General features: G+C 42.4%; 1 protein-coding gene across 1 annotated transcript; it reads right to left on the minus strand.

The window, feature by feature from the left end:
* Positions 1-358: 358 nt before the first annotated feature.
* On the minus strand, positions 359-13,583 carry LOC138603315 (NLR family CARD domain-containing protein 3-like). The gene is made up of 13 exons (XM_069675015.1): positions 13,297-13,583; positions 11,857-11,949; positions 10,722-10,882; positions 10,473-10,586; positions 10,267-10,377; positions 10,061-10,171; positions 7,938-8,016; positions 7,543-7,771; positions 5,571-7,374; positions 5,301-5,474; positions 4,997-5,170; positions 4,811-4,857; positions 359-4,646 (listed from the first exon to the last, which is right to left on the minus strand). Exons 3-13 carry the CDS (start codon positions 10,850-10,852, stop codon positions 4,012-4,014), a joined length of 3,609 nt encoding a protein of 1,202 aa, XP_069531116.1. The 5' UTR covers positions 10,853-10,882; positions 11,857-11,949; positions 13,297-13,583; the 3' UTR covers positions 359-4,011.
* Between the last annotated feature and the right edge of the window lie 1,412 nt (positions 13,584-14,995).

A 14,995-nucleotide genomic window follows, 5' to 3' on the forward strand; every position in this document is an offset into this window, starting at 1 on the left:
AAAAGGGAGAGACGCGGGAAGGGGAGGGGGCTGAAGGAAAAAAGCCCCCTTATCTGACTTTATTCACTGGCCTAAACACCCGTAAGATTTTATCTTCCTCCGTATGAGAGCCCTGTTAGTGGAACCCCTTTATGATTTAAATCCTAACAGCTATATAGGCCTCAATAAACATAGATGCCTAACATTGCTCAAGAAGGGGCTTTCTGAAGGTGCTCTCTGCCCTGTGTGTGTGTGTGTCTATAAATCAGTAATGTCGCTGTAGTGTGAATCTCATGAGCTTACCTCGGGGGCGTAACGGAGTCCTTTGAAGAAAACCTTTCTCACTTTTGAATTAATACCACTCACTCCGAAACCAAAACTCCCTCCAAAGGATTTATTAAAGTTTTACATGCCTTTATTTGTTCACTCAGTCATAAATGGCACAAATAATAAAAAAAGAAAAAGAAAAGAAAAAAGTTAAAAACTCAAATTTGAGTTTTCAGATGCCTTTAGATAAGGCTGATAATTTAGGAGTTGGACAATTTGGATGCAATTTAAGAAACCTTAAATTACATTCTATCTATCTATCAGCTAAATTTGGGAGTCTCTGGCGGGCATTGATTATTCACAAAACCTCGAGTCCTGTTTAGGTTTGTCTACCAAGAGATACCATGCAAACCCTCAAAACAGTTGTCAAAGTCTTGCTTCAAATCTAAGTTACGCCAGAAGTTCAAGTCACAAACGGACATGATTCAGATTTAAAGTTTTTCAGGCTATTTGCTTTACCTCTTCCTGCGAATGGAGAATCTCTGAGAGACGGGAAGGCATGTCCTGAGGAGAGTGGAGCGGGGAGTGAGCCCCGATCTCCGGACATTTGCCTTTCTATAGGCCTCTGCGCAAAAGCTGGAATTTCCCAGCTCCTGCACCTGCAAGTTCACGCGGCCCGTCCACGTGAGGTGAGGGACACTTTTCCAGCCCAGCTATAACTATTGGTCAACCAGAGCCCTACCCCACGTGGGCCAGCTGCGGCCGGGGAGCCAATCATAAATCTGTTCACAGACATGACCAGTTTCGACAACTCTCCGACCCACAAATTAGTACTCAAAGAGAAGTTCTCTGACAACTCAATAAATGTAAGCATAAATGATACAAGTCCAATAAATGGATGTATGACATGGTTACATGAGTACATAAAAGTTAAATTGCGTTAATAAAAAGTCAACATAATTGAGTAATACTCCAAAATAATATGTAATCAAACATCATTCTATTTTCTCTAGTTAAGAAATTAGATTATAATCCATTAATTAATAAACTCATATTATAAGTTGTGAGCTATAAGCTACACAGTGAGTTTACAATGTTGAAACTTAAACGCACACATATAATAAATCTAAAGTAAAAGACCAAGAGAGCAAAGGCTACAGTACGTGAAGCTTGCTGGCTATAATGTTAAAGGCTGACATACAGTCAGTGTAAATGAGGGAAAACAGGATATAAATCAAGAATAGGATCGTTAAAGACTCAACTGAAGTAATTCTCAAGACACTCAACTAAGAGCATCAGAGGCCAACATGGCAGTCAAACTTGAAGCATACATGTTAGACTCTGACACCTCAAGAGGAGTACAAGAGGAGCAGATCTAAGATCATACAGAGAACATAAAAGTGATATATTCTCAAAACTCAAACATGCACAAGTTATTCAGAACAAGTTTTCTCGCTACTCTTTCATGCCAGTGTAAGCTTATGGACATTTCCTCCTTATCATTTGTTTTTATTATTTTAAATTATTATTATTATTATCATTATTATTATTATTATTGTTTATATAGTCCCATAAGGGACATGGGCGAAATGAAGGAGCACAAAGACATGTAACCCATTACTTCCTACATAAACGCTCATTTAAAAAATATTTAATTATAGTAGTCAAATATTAACAACAATTGCATTTAATTTTACCTGTCCTGTCTAACACATCTCAACACTTATTTTTTTACCACGATTCATTCACACCAACAGCTTCTTACAAAACTCACAACTGAAACACTTCTGAAAAGGAAAAAATCAATACTTCAAACAACACTCTGCAACCATCCCCACTGTTCAACCAAGTCACACACATAGCCACAGAGAAACATCCATCCATCCATCCATCCATCCGTTATCTATACGACTTATCCTGTTTAGGGTCGCAGGGGGGGTGGAGCCTATCCCAGCTACATAGAAACAACAATTCTCAAAAATATACAAACTTCTAACACAGACAACAATTTCCTCGACTGCTTCAACACTGGGAAAAAGACAAACACCACAATCCACAGCAACTCCTGGATGCACATATGCAGTAACATCTTCTCAATGTCCCGTAACTTCAAACTGCAACTTATTCATAGTTTTATCTCACACAACATCAATTACAAAAAGTGTGACTCACAGACAATGACATGTACACACTGTACTTTCAACGCTAAAGGCGATTGCTTTCATGCCACCTGGCTCTGCCAACCTGCCCAAACGTGCTGGACAAACGTCATACACAAACTATCCATAGGTTACAGCATTCCAGCCTCCCCATCTGCCTGTCTGCTAACCCCCCGGGGCAGCCCCATATTCTATTTCCTCGTTGCTCCCCCACGCCTGTCCTCTACTCATCTTATCAGGCTCTGCGGGCCTGCCTCTGCGAGTGGAGTGTTCACCCGTTAACAACCCACTCTGCACTATGTGTTTTTGGTTCGCTTCCTATGTTTGGTCTGGATCGCTTTCTCACCTGCAGTGAACCAAATTCTGGAACTGAGACCCCCGTTTTCAGGCGGACCGGACTTCGTTTGTTTGGTCTGCGCCAAAGTTCGAGATTGCTTTCACAGCAACCCGAACCGAGCGGTTTTCAGGAAGCGGGTTTAGTGAAAACCCCGAGTTTGTTAACCCTGAAATGAGGGAAACCTCGGGTTTGTCGTTTCAGAAAGAGAGGTAACTTTAACTCTGAGTTGGTTATTATGGTAACTGAGTCTATGAACCTAACCTGGTTGCGAGCAGGGTTTCTTCAGGAAACTCAGAGTTTCGCTCTGTCTCCTCCCTCTAGAATATAAAACCCTCATTCGACTTCCTCATTCATTCAGCCTGTCTCACACGCGTCTCTGTGCTGCTCTGACCCCTTTGCAAAAGTCTTTTATAATTATGATACAAAAAAATCAAAAGACAAATCTGTGTCAAAGTCATCATTTTTAGATTTTCCACCACCACTGCCGAGAGCACTCAAATAAGACACAAGTTATTGGATTTTTTTTTAAACCGACACATTCAGTTTAATCAACATGAATTATAATGTATGTGAAGTCAGCATCATGTTAGGGATAAAGCTAATGCACATTAAAACAGCCACTGAATTATATTTAATCTGTTTAATATTTACAATATGATCAAAGTGAGGTTCAGCCATGAGCCTGTTCTGCCTGAGCCGCACCTTTGAATGATGTTCTGGTATTTTTTTCTTAATTGCTTCCATGTATGTTTTTTTTGTCCCGCTGGATTGCTCCTAAATTAATATAAATTTTAGCTTCCGGTCGTGATTAAGTATTAAATAAATAGACCGGTTCAAACGTACGCGTTCACTCGAGCAGCAGTTTCTTCCCACGCCGCTTCTCTCTCTTTTGCAGCTGCAGCTGTGTTACTTTATTTTTCTAAAAACATGCTCGTATTCGCTGAACGGTCGCGTGAGGATTTCGAGCTCCGCTGGTGTGACGTAGGAGGACCTCTTTTTGTGTACCGTTGCCACGGTGAATCGTGGTATCGGGGCTCCATTAATGCTGGCTTTTTACAGTCAGCGTGCACGCACTTAACTTGGCTGAACCTACTCAGAGTTGATTGAACTAACTCTGATCAGCTGTTCTGGGACCGAAAACTCAGAGTTTCCTATCTCAGAGTAGATCGACTCAGAGTTCAGGGTTAGACTCAGAGTTTGTTGAACCTGCTTTGTGAAACGGACCCCTGGACTGGACAGTGTTGTTGTGTGTCACATTTAGTACTGTCGTCACTCCTTGTTTGTGAGATGAAACTTTCTGGCAAACTTACTTCTGTCCACCTGTTGTCTCCCTCCATGTTTCTCCCACAAAGAACACAGAGACACTGAGGAACCATGGTTACAGGGCCCTAACCCAAACCCAAAACCAGGATAAAGAGGTTCAGTGAAGGTGGTGTTGAAGGTGTGGAGGTGGATCATTCTGTCAGAGGAGACTCTGTAAAAGGACAGAGTGCCGGCAGGACAGTCCACATACACTGCTACTCTGTTTGAGACGTTGTGGCAGGGCGAGGAGGAGGAGGAGGAGATGGATGTTCCTTTGTTATTGTGCCAGACACAGTATGTACCACCATCAGAGCAGTGCAGACTCCAGGACTGATCGTTCCTTCCAAACAAACACTCAACTCCATCTCTCCTGCTGATTCCTCTGTAACTCACCGATATATCGACAAGTCCTTTCCACTCCACCTCCCAGTAACAGCGGCCAGTCAGACCAGTCTGACACAGCAGCTGAGGCCACTTGTCAAATCTGTCTAGATGATCAGGGTATGGCTGATTCTTCTCCACATGTGTCGCCTTCCTGTTATTGTCAGACAGTTTGATCTTTTTGTTGACTGTGTTTGTGTCGAGTTCCAGTTTGCAGGAATCTAATGGAGAGAATGAGACATGACACGGCTGCAGTTATACATTGATGATATGGTCATGGATTGACAGTTTGAAGACAGCGGTTTGAATGAGTGATGTCACAGTTGGAAGACTGGTTGAATGTGAGCTACTTAGTTTTCATGTATCAATTTAAAAGCACACTTACACTTCCTCAGACCTGGTCTCAACCACTGGACTCCACCAGGCTCCATCCTTGAAAGAACAAGTGGTCAGATCAGCACATCTTACTTAGCCCAATTATTATTTCAAATAAAAAATTGAATTGAAGTTTCCTGTCTCCAGGTGTGAACACAGTTATAGGAAAACGTTTACGCAGCAGGCCTTTTCATACCTGAGAGTCTCCAGTTTCCAGAGTGGATCCTCGAGCCCGGCAGACAACAGCTTCACTCCTGAGTCTCCTGGATGATTGTAGCTCAGGTCCAGCTCTCTCAGATGGGAGGTGTTGGAGCTCAGAGCTGAGGCCAGAGAAGCACAGCCTTCCTCTGTGATCAGACAACCTGAAAGCCTGCAAATGCACAAAACAACACACGTGGCAGATGCAGATCATCTCAAGTGTCTGGTAGGGTTGGGTAGCATCACCAACTCCCAAAGAGCAACATTAAGTAAGAATCCAAGCAACAGTAACTCATTCTGACCTGAGACTTTCCAGTTTACAGTGTGGACTCTCCAATGCGACAGACAGAAGCTTCGCTCCTGAATCCTGCAGGTTGTTGTTACTCAGATCCAGCTCTCTCACACTAGAGGACTGGGAGGTGAGGACGGAGGACAGAGCTTCGCAGCTTCTCTCTGAGAGGTTACAGCCACTCAGCCTGGAGAGGTAAAATACAAGTAGCACATAATTATTATTCTCCTCCTTAAAAGACAGTTTATTTGACTGAAGTGTATGCAAATATTCAAGTGCTTACAGAGCTTTGTTGGAGGCTTTGACCACTGGCAGCAGCCTCAGTAGAGCCTCCTCTGAAGCAGAGTATTTCTTCAGGTCAAACACGTCCAGATGTTTTTCTGACAACAGTAAGATGAAGACCAGAGCTGACCACTGAGCAGGAGACAGTTTATCTGTGGAGAGACGTCCTGATCTCAGGGACTGTTGGATCTCCTCCACCAGAGAACGATCGTTCAGTTCATTCAGACAGTGGAACAGATTGAAGCTTTTCTCTGCTGACGGGTTCTCACTGATCTTTGTCTTGATGTACTGGACTGTATCCTGATTGGTCTGTAAGTAATTTTTCGTCTTTGGCATCAGACCTCGGAGGAGACTTTGATTGGTCTCCAGTGAAAGACCCAGGAGAAAGCGGAGGAACAAGTCCAGGTGTCCGTTTGGACTCTGTAGAGCCATGTCCACGGCACTCTGGTAGAAGTATTTTGGGCTATGTTTTCCTCCAAATATTTCAGACCGCAGGGGTTTTGATGGTTCTTCTGACATCAGATTGACACCAGAGTTGGTGAACGTCAGGTGGACATGAAGAGCAGCCAGAAACTCCTGAACGCTGAGGTGGATGAAGCAGAACACCTTGTCCTGGTACAGTCCTCTCTCCTCTTTCAAGATCTGTGTGAACACTCCTGAGTACACTGAGGCTGCTCTGATATCGATGCCACACTCTGTCAGGTCTGATTCATAGAAGATCAGGTTTCCTTTCTGCAGCTGCTCAAAAGCCAGTTTTCCCAGAGACTCAATCATCTTCCTGCTCTCTGGACTCCAGTGTGGATCTGTCTCAGCTCCTCCATCATATTTGATGTTCTTCAGTTTGGTCTGAACCACCAGGAAGTGGATGTACATCTCAGTCAGGGTTTTGGGCAGCTCTCCTCCCTCTCTGGTTTTCAACACATCCTCCAGAACTGTAGCAGTGATCCAGCAGAAGACGGGGATGTGGCACATGATGTGGAGGCTTCGGGATGTCTTGATGTGGGAGATGATTCTGCTGGTCTGCTCCTCATCTCTGAATCTCTTCCTGAAGTACTCCTCCTTCTGAGGGTCAGTGAACCCTCTGACCTCTGTCACCATGTCAAGACAATAAGGAGGGATCTGATTTGCTGCTGCAGGTCGTGTGGTTATCCAGAGGCGAGCAGAGGGAAGCAGTTGCCCCCTGATGAGGTTTGTCAGCAGCACATCCACTGAGGTGGACTCTGTGACATCAGTCAGGATCTCATTGTTGTGGAAGTCCAGAGGAAGTCGACACTCATCCAGACCGTCAAAGATGAACAAAATCTGGAACTCTTCAAATCTGCAGATTCCTGCGTCTTTGGTTTCAGTGAAAAAGTGATGAACAAGTTCCACCAAGCTGTACTTCTTCTCTTTCAGTACATTCAGCTCTCTGAAGGTGAAGGGAAACATGAACTGTATGTCCTGGTTGGCTTTGTCTTCAGCCCAGTCCAGAGTGAACTTCTGTGTCAAGACTGTTTTCCCAATGCCAGCCACTCCCTTTGTCATCACTGTTCTGATTGGTCCATCTCTTCCAGGTGAGGCTTTAAAGATGTCTTCTTGTCTGATGGTTGTTTCTGGTCTGTCTGGTTTCCTGGATGCTGTTTCAATCTGTCTGACCTCATGTTCATCATTGACCTCTCCAGTCCCTCCCTCTGTGATGTAGAGCTCTGTGTAGATCTGATTCAGAAGGGTTGGGTTTCCTGCTTTAGCGATCCCCTCAAACACACACTGGAACTTCTGCTTCAGGTTAGACTTCAGTTTATGCTGACAAACTGCAGCAGAAGGTCCTGAATAAGGAAACAACAAATGAGATGAACAACTGAGCTGCCAAGAAAATGTGACAAATTAATCATCCTCTACATTTCATCTTTGTAAACGTATTTTCTACCATCTCTTTGGAATTTGTACATGCTGCTTTTATCCAGCAAGTTACAGCTTAAAAGAAATCCTCTTACTGCTCTGCAGACAGTCAGCCAGCTCCTCCTGCTTCATTCTCCTCAGGAAGTCCACTGTGATCTTCAGAAATGCTTCTGTGCTGCTTCTCCTCTGTTCGTTTTCCTCATCTTCCAACACCTCCTCATCCTCCCTCTGTCTCTCTAAACATTCTGGGTAATCTGAAGTCAGAACCCTCTGGATCTTCTTAAGTTCCTTCCTCGCAAAAATGACAATGTTCTCCTCCAGCAGCTGGAACATGATATATTTATCATACATGACACAATCAAACTGAAACAATGGAACCAAACATCAGATCCATGTTGGACTGACCGATAATCATCTGGTCTAAAAAGTGCAGAATGGAGATTATTGTGAACTGAATAAATGTAAAAGTAGTTGTTGTACATGTACAGACCTTAAATATGGAGTCCAGGTCTGTTTGATGCTGCTGGGCAGACTGACCACTGGGAACCTCTGAGCTCTCCTGGTCGACTCTGTCGAGGAATCATGAAGAATTAGGTCACGTTTGAGCCCCTTTCACACATGAACTCTGACCATTTCAATTTCAAGATATTCAGGTCCAAACATTTTCCTGACGTCCCCTTTCGCACAGGTCCCACACAGAGGGAGATTCACGTGTCAGATGTGTTCTCACTACTGGAAATAGTCCATTTGGTATTTGGCCTACGGATAAAGATTCCACAACACCTCTACGACCAAAAAAGGTTAAAATAAACAGCAAAGAAAACCAAACCAAAATAAAACCAAACAGGGGCATGCAGTGGCACTTCTAGAGGAGCCATTTTTGGTGATTGTGGTGCCCTAGGCCACAAATCTTCTGGGACCGTATGAACTGATCTTTTTTAGAACCAATTACCATCATGTTTTTATTTAAATTCCTCAGACATCCAGAAAAAGGATTTAATGAAATTGCTTTGACAGCTTTAAAAGTACAGGGCATTGGGTAGCGGCTTTAGTCAGTCGGTACTGCAGGCCCCTCCGGAGGCAAAGTTCTCAACGCATCGGCTGCAGGCTTGACTGTAACTTACTATCCTTTGATGTATCTCCCCACATTTCCTGTCTATCTTCACTATCCTATCAAATAAAGGCTAAAAAAAACAAGCATAGGGATTCATATTTGGACACTAATATTTCCAATCACAAATCCCTCAGTAGAACCCAGCAGGGTTTCTATGGAGAAGGACTGTCGTTTGGCCTCAAGGAAGTTCTGGCGTTAGACCGTTAGACAACCTCAGAATTTCTTCTCTGCTTTTTGCAGATGATGTTGTCCTGTTGGCTTCATAAAAATGGGACCTCCAGCAGGCATTGGGGCGGCTTGCAGCCGAGTGTGACGCCGTTGGGACAAGAGTCAGCACCTCCAAGTATAAGGCCACGGTTCTCTGCCGGAAACGGAGGATTGCCCCCTCCGGGTGGGAAGTGAGTCTCTGCCTCAAGCGAAGGATAACTCGGGGTCCTGTTCACGATAACGGTAAAATGGATCATCGGATTGGCAGGCGGATCGTTGCAGCATCAGCAGTAATGCAAGCGTTGTACTGGACCGTGGTGAAGAGGGAGCTGAGCCTAAAGGCAAAGCTGTCAATTTACTTGCCAGTCGATCTACGTTCCAACCCTCACCTGTGGTCATGAGCTTTGCATTGTGACTAAAAGAACAAGGTCGCGGACACATGCGAGTGAACTGAGTTTCCTCTGCAGGGTGTCTGGGCTCAGCCTGAGAGAGAGGGTAAGGAGCTCAGACATCCGGAGGGAGCTCGGAGTAGAGCCGCTACTCCTTCACATTGAAAGGAGCCAGTTGAGGCGGTTCGGGCTGATTAGGATGCCTCCTGGGTGCCTCCTTTTGGAGGTTTTAGGGGCACGTCCAACTGGGAGGAGACCCAGGGGCAGACCTAGAGCTCTGAGGGATTATATATCCCGTCTGGCCTGGAAATGCCTGGGAATCCCCCAGGAGGAACTGGAAAACGTGGCTGGGGAGAGGGATGCCTGGGTCCCCTTGCTCAGCCTGCTACCATCATGACCCGGCCCCGGATAAGTGGAACATAATGGATGGATGGATGGATCAAATGCGAAAATGAACATGAAATGAAGACCTATTCTCTTTGTCCAGTGGTATGTTCAGTGGGGTTAAGGTGAGGTGACTGTGGAGGAAAGTCCAGGGAAACTGAAGTAGTTCTTTGAGGTGGGTCATTATTGTGCTGCAGTATGAATCATTCTCCACAAAAATGCAACTAGAGGGTAAACATGTTTTCAACGGCGTGCAACTCCTCCATGGTCAGTGAGGAGTCAATTCAGTGCAGGTGTCTAACTCCAGATATCCCAGCAAGTTTCCACTGACCTTGTTCTTGCTAAAACACCACTTCTGAAATATAGTAGGGGCTCCTTGAAAAAGTAACTTTTTAAGGAGGCTGGTCTCTTACGGATCCTGGCTCTCTCATGGAGAGAGGAAGACCAAAGGAGAAGAACGAGTTCCTTGAGATGTAACTAAAGTTAGTGACATCATTAAGTGACTTGATGTTGACTTACCTTCTTCTTGATAAATCACTTCTGAAATAAAGCGGGGGCTCCTTGGACCAGTCACTCTTTAAGGACAGAAAGCTGGGTTCAGGTTCAGGGGAGTCTGATCCGTCATAGATTCTGGTTAACAGAGAGGAAGCCCACAAGAGAAGAATGAGTTCCTTGAGATGTAACTTAAGTTAGTGACATCATTAAGTGACTTGATGTTGACTTACCTTCTTCTTGATAAATCACTTCTGAAATAAAGCGGGGGCTCCTTGGACCAGTCACTCTTTAAGGACACACAGCTGGGTTCAGGTTCAAGGGAGTCTGATCTGTCATAGATTCTGGTTAACAGAGAGGAAGCCCACAAGAGAAGAATGAGTTCCTTGAGATGTAACTAAAGTTAGTGACATCATTAAGTGACTTGATGTTGACTTACCTTCTTCTTGACAAATCATCATTTCTGAAATACAGCGGGGGCTCCTTGGACCAGTCACTCTGAAAGGACACACAGCTGGGTTCAGGTTCAAGGGAGTCTGGTCCGTCATGGATTCTGGTGAAAAAAGAGGAAGACCAACAGAGAGGATAATTTGGTTAAACTGGGCAGATTTCAAAATGAGAATATATATGTATGTGTGAATAATGATGCTGAAAGCTAACATACAGGTTTAATAAATCATCGTCTCACCTCTGAGCTTCATGGTACAGACGTAGAACAGTTTCAGGGGAGGGGGCTCTCACTTCTGCCAAAAATGGATTCATAACGTATATGTTATCTTCTTTTTCTTCTTCTTCTTCTCTGTCCTCACACTGCTCCATGCTGCTGATTCAGCTCACACACAATTTGATCTGCAGAGGAAACACAACTCATTCATCTGAAATCATCCTACACACATATCTGCTGTAAAATATCTATATATATATTTGGATGCAGTCAGACAGCAGTGGGACATTTGTAGGTCTTGTCTGAACAAAATACAGACAGACTTTGTTCTGCTTTACTGTTCTATCATGTTCTGGGTTATTGTCTAACTGTACTGCGTACTTATAGACGCTGAATCTGATTCTTGAATCTTGATAAGGAGCTCAGAGTCCACAGAGGCAGCTTGTCGTTACACGTGAACTTCACACACACTAATGCTGCAGCAGAGACTGAAGCTTGTCAAAAGGCTCCTGTTACTGTAATATTATATTTTTTTGTATCACTGCTGAATTAACACATCGATATGTAAATACTACTTAGAAGCAGGAGCCAGTTTTTAATGTTTTATATATTTTGAGGAAGTGTCAGCTTATTTCACTAAATCAGTGCCAACATCGTACTTCCTGTTTACAAACCCAAAAGCATCATGGGAACTATTGTTTTTATCGATACAGACTAGGGTACTAGAGGTTAAGACGAAAACTACTTTAAAGATTGGGACTGGAAAAAGATTAAACACAACTTCATCAGTCTGAAAATAGTCAGGGCCCTTTTATTTTGAAAGTCTTACAGGAAACCTACGTTTACTGTTGTGTGTGACTTTACCCTTGAGGAGTGACGGTTTGTAAACTACATTGTCGTTTGTTCTGTGAACCTGAAGAAAGAAATCAACTTTTGATCACAGTATTTGATTTTAGTGAGTCAGTCATGAAACAACACGTAGATTTACTTCACACACACAATTCTCTGAACTTTGTCCTGAAACAAGCAGTGACAAACGTCTACAAACATGTAAGTTTCCCTGTGGGGGATCAATACAGCTCATCTTATCTTATTTCAGAACGAGAAACGAAGACTGAAGACAAAATTGGTGTGAACGAATCAAAGAAAGAAAACTCACAGTTTGTTCATACAGACTGTAGCAGAAGTCTCCCTCGACGGCTGGACTCTGACACAGCTTCCTGGAATGATTGACGTGCACTGGCAGGAAGAACTGGAACAGGAGCAGATTTTCACAATAAGATGAAATTTTGCAGGATGTTTTAGAGCGATACCATGGGAACAACTTTTCCATAAACAGCAGTCACAGAGTTCTTTACTGAAGTGCTGTAATTAGGATACTCATGCTTTACTTGTGTATTTCCACATAAAGCTGCTTTTTAGTTCCTTTAAATATATGATAATGCTTAAGTCCCTTTGCAGATTTAGACTGTAAATACAAAATAAAATCAACTCAAAGTTTATAATGTTTTGTTATGGATTAATTTATCAAACGGGACATAAAGTTAATAATGCCATTATTCTAATAATAATAATTCTTTATGTGTGAACAACATCTCTAAATTATAAGAACAGTTTTATTATTACTACAATTACTAAAAAAGTATATAACATCAGTAAAAGAAACAATCAACCATTCATTTTAAAAACAGTAATCAGTATAACAGCTGGTTAACACTTAGCAGCACAAATTCCCACGTTTCCTGAATGCAGCATGATGACGTGCATGTCTTCATACCGGCCTAGATTAGATCAGTACAAAAAGTACTCAGTGCTGCCCATGACTGTTTATCTTTTTATACAGTCTCTGGGTACTACTGATACTGCGCTGAGAAAAACACCTTTCAAAGTAAAAGTCCTAAACTGGAACTTTTATTTGAGTAAAGTACAAAAATCACCATAAACAAAATGTTCGAAACAGCGACATGATTAATACTATATATATATTTATATATATTTATACAAAGGATTTATCAGAAGGATTCATCCTTGTTTTATAATGATGTCAGTGATTGTGTCAGAAACATACCGTGAAAAGAAGATATGGAATATGATCTGAACGCGTCTGTTAGCACTGTAAACATCAACACGTTATCACTAAGCAGGTTAAACTGTAAACACGCTGTCACAAACATTTAGACCACACACATTTAAATACATAAATAAGGTTTTTTAATGTACATATTAAGGAAAGCTTTAATTAGATTGTCAGAAAGAAGCGACAGCAGTTTGTCATGCCACTAAAAAATAGGAGGTCTCAGCTCCTCCGCAGCTCTGGTCCGCTCCGGCCGTTCAGCGGATAAAAGCTGCTCACAAACATAAACTTCACAGTTTAACGGACACGAAACGCGAGGATGAAGTCTCTCTTCTTCTACCCTTATTCCACCGATTAAATTCCACATACTGTCTCAAAATGGCGGACTCTACATGGGCGCTTCACCTCCTCGCTCCGGAGTTTAAACTCAGAGTTGGTATGAACTGCAGATTGATTGTTTCTGGTGTCACCGATCTAACGACAGCGTGTGTTAACGAATAAAACATTTCAAATTAATTACTTTACCTTCAGGTCGAGGTTTACATGAAGAGCATAATCTGCGTCACATCGTGGTTGAAAGTGAAACGAAACTGTGAGCAGGAAGTGACACCATAAGGGCGCGTGATAATCGTGAACACCGCCTAAATTTTCTTTATCGCCGATTTAGTTTTGTTTAATATGTTGATATCTGCTGATAAGAGGAGCCCAAAGCTCCACAGAGCAGCTCTGCTGATGAAAACACGAAGCTTCTCTTCAGCCTCAGCAGCGGCAGGTTTTATGTTTCATCTCTGAGACCAAAGTTTATCTTCCAAAAGGAATCTTTCATCCAGAGTCAGCAGGAAATGTGTCTGCAGTCTTCTACTCAGGTCTGGAGGAGAAAAGACAAGTGTTTTAAAGTGATACAAAGACATAGATGTTGTGTTTTGAAATCTGTCAGAGAAAAATATAACAACATAAGTACCAAGCACAGGACCAGATACACTGTAAAAAGAGACTTATGGGGGAAAAAACCTGACAACATGGAAATAACACTGTAAAAGTTTATGTCTGGGGGTGCACTGTTTAAAATTAAAGAATGTACGAACAGATTGTATAAAGTTTGCACTGTTCAAAATGAAACCCAAATAACCCGGTAATGTAATGACTCGTCAGCCTGACAATAAATAGTACACAAAAATTTGAAATCGGGGACTCATTGTAAAAATTAATGTGTACTCAGAGGATGCACTGCAAAAACGTACAAGTGGGGATAATCTGAGATAAAAGGAAACCAGGGAATGCACCAAAATAAAACCAGGAGATAATCAGAACTAGCGACCACAGCAGAGAATGCACTGTAAAAAGATACAACTGAGGAACGGTTAAAAAGTTAAGATCAGAGAAATCATCATCAAAACAAAAAGAAGGTGAAAACCAGAATATGCCAATAAAGTAATGACGACAAAAAGCCAGGGGATGCACTGTGGAAAATAAAATTAGTTGTGATGTTGAAATTTACAAAAAGGATTTGAACTGTGAAAAAAAGCTGATATTTCCTTAAACCTTCCCAAATAGTGCAAAGAAACAAAACATAAACTGTATAAACCATCAAAACACAAACTGTGCTCGTGTAACATGGTTAATTATGCTTCCACTTGCCATGCCATCAGATCTAAATATTATGTTTATGTGTTTATACATACATATTTTGGTTCAGTGTTCTGTCACTTTAAAAATATTTGCGTGGCTGTCCGCTAGGGACGGACGTACCCTACGTTCTTCCCAGTTTAACTTTCCGATGTAAGAGGTAGGTCATGTCCACGGCATTGTGCAGATAATTTCTGTTCACAAATCTGTTACCATATCAATGCATAAAGTGTACCTGGAGTAGTTGAGACATGGACAAAGACGTACACGCATTTGTAGACTTGCATATTCACTATATTTGTTCTACGAACATTAGCATGTATGCTATGTTGCTAGCTAAGTTAGCCGCATGCTAAGCTGCGTGTATGTGTGTTAACATGAGTGTTTCTATATCTGTAGCTTCATCCTGAATGCATGTTCGAGAACATTCCAGTGATTGCCGTATTTGTCCATCACCAGAATAAACAACCGAAACTGGGAATCCTCGTCTGTGATACTTTTAAACGACACGACACAACGCAAGATCACACCCGTTACACACGCTGGTTTGAAAAATGATGTCATGTAAAAACAGGACAGTGACTGCACGTGTATAAAT

Source organism: Semicossyphus pulcher, unplaced genomic scaffold (genome assembly GCF_022749685.1).
Source record: "Semicossyphus pulcher isolate SPU_LCO1_2020_fin unplaced genomic scaffold, fSemPul1.0.p SCAF_24, whole genome shotgun sequence".
Lineage (NCBI taxonomy): Eukaryota > Metazoa > Chordata > Actinopteri > Labriformes > Labridae > Semicossyphus > Semicossyphus pulcher.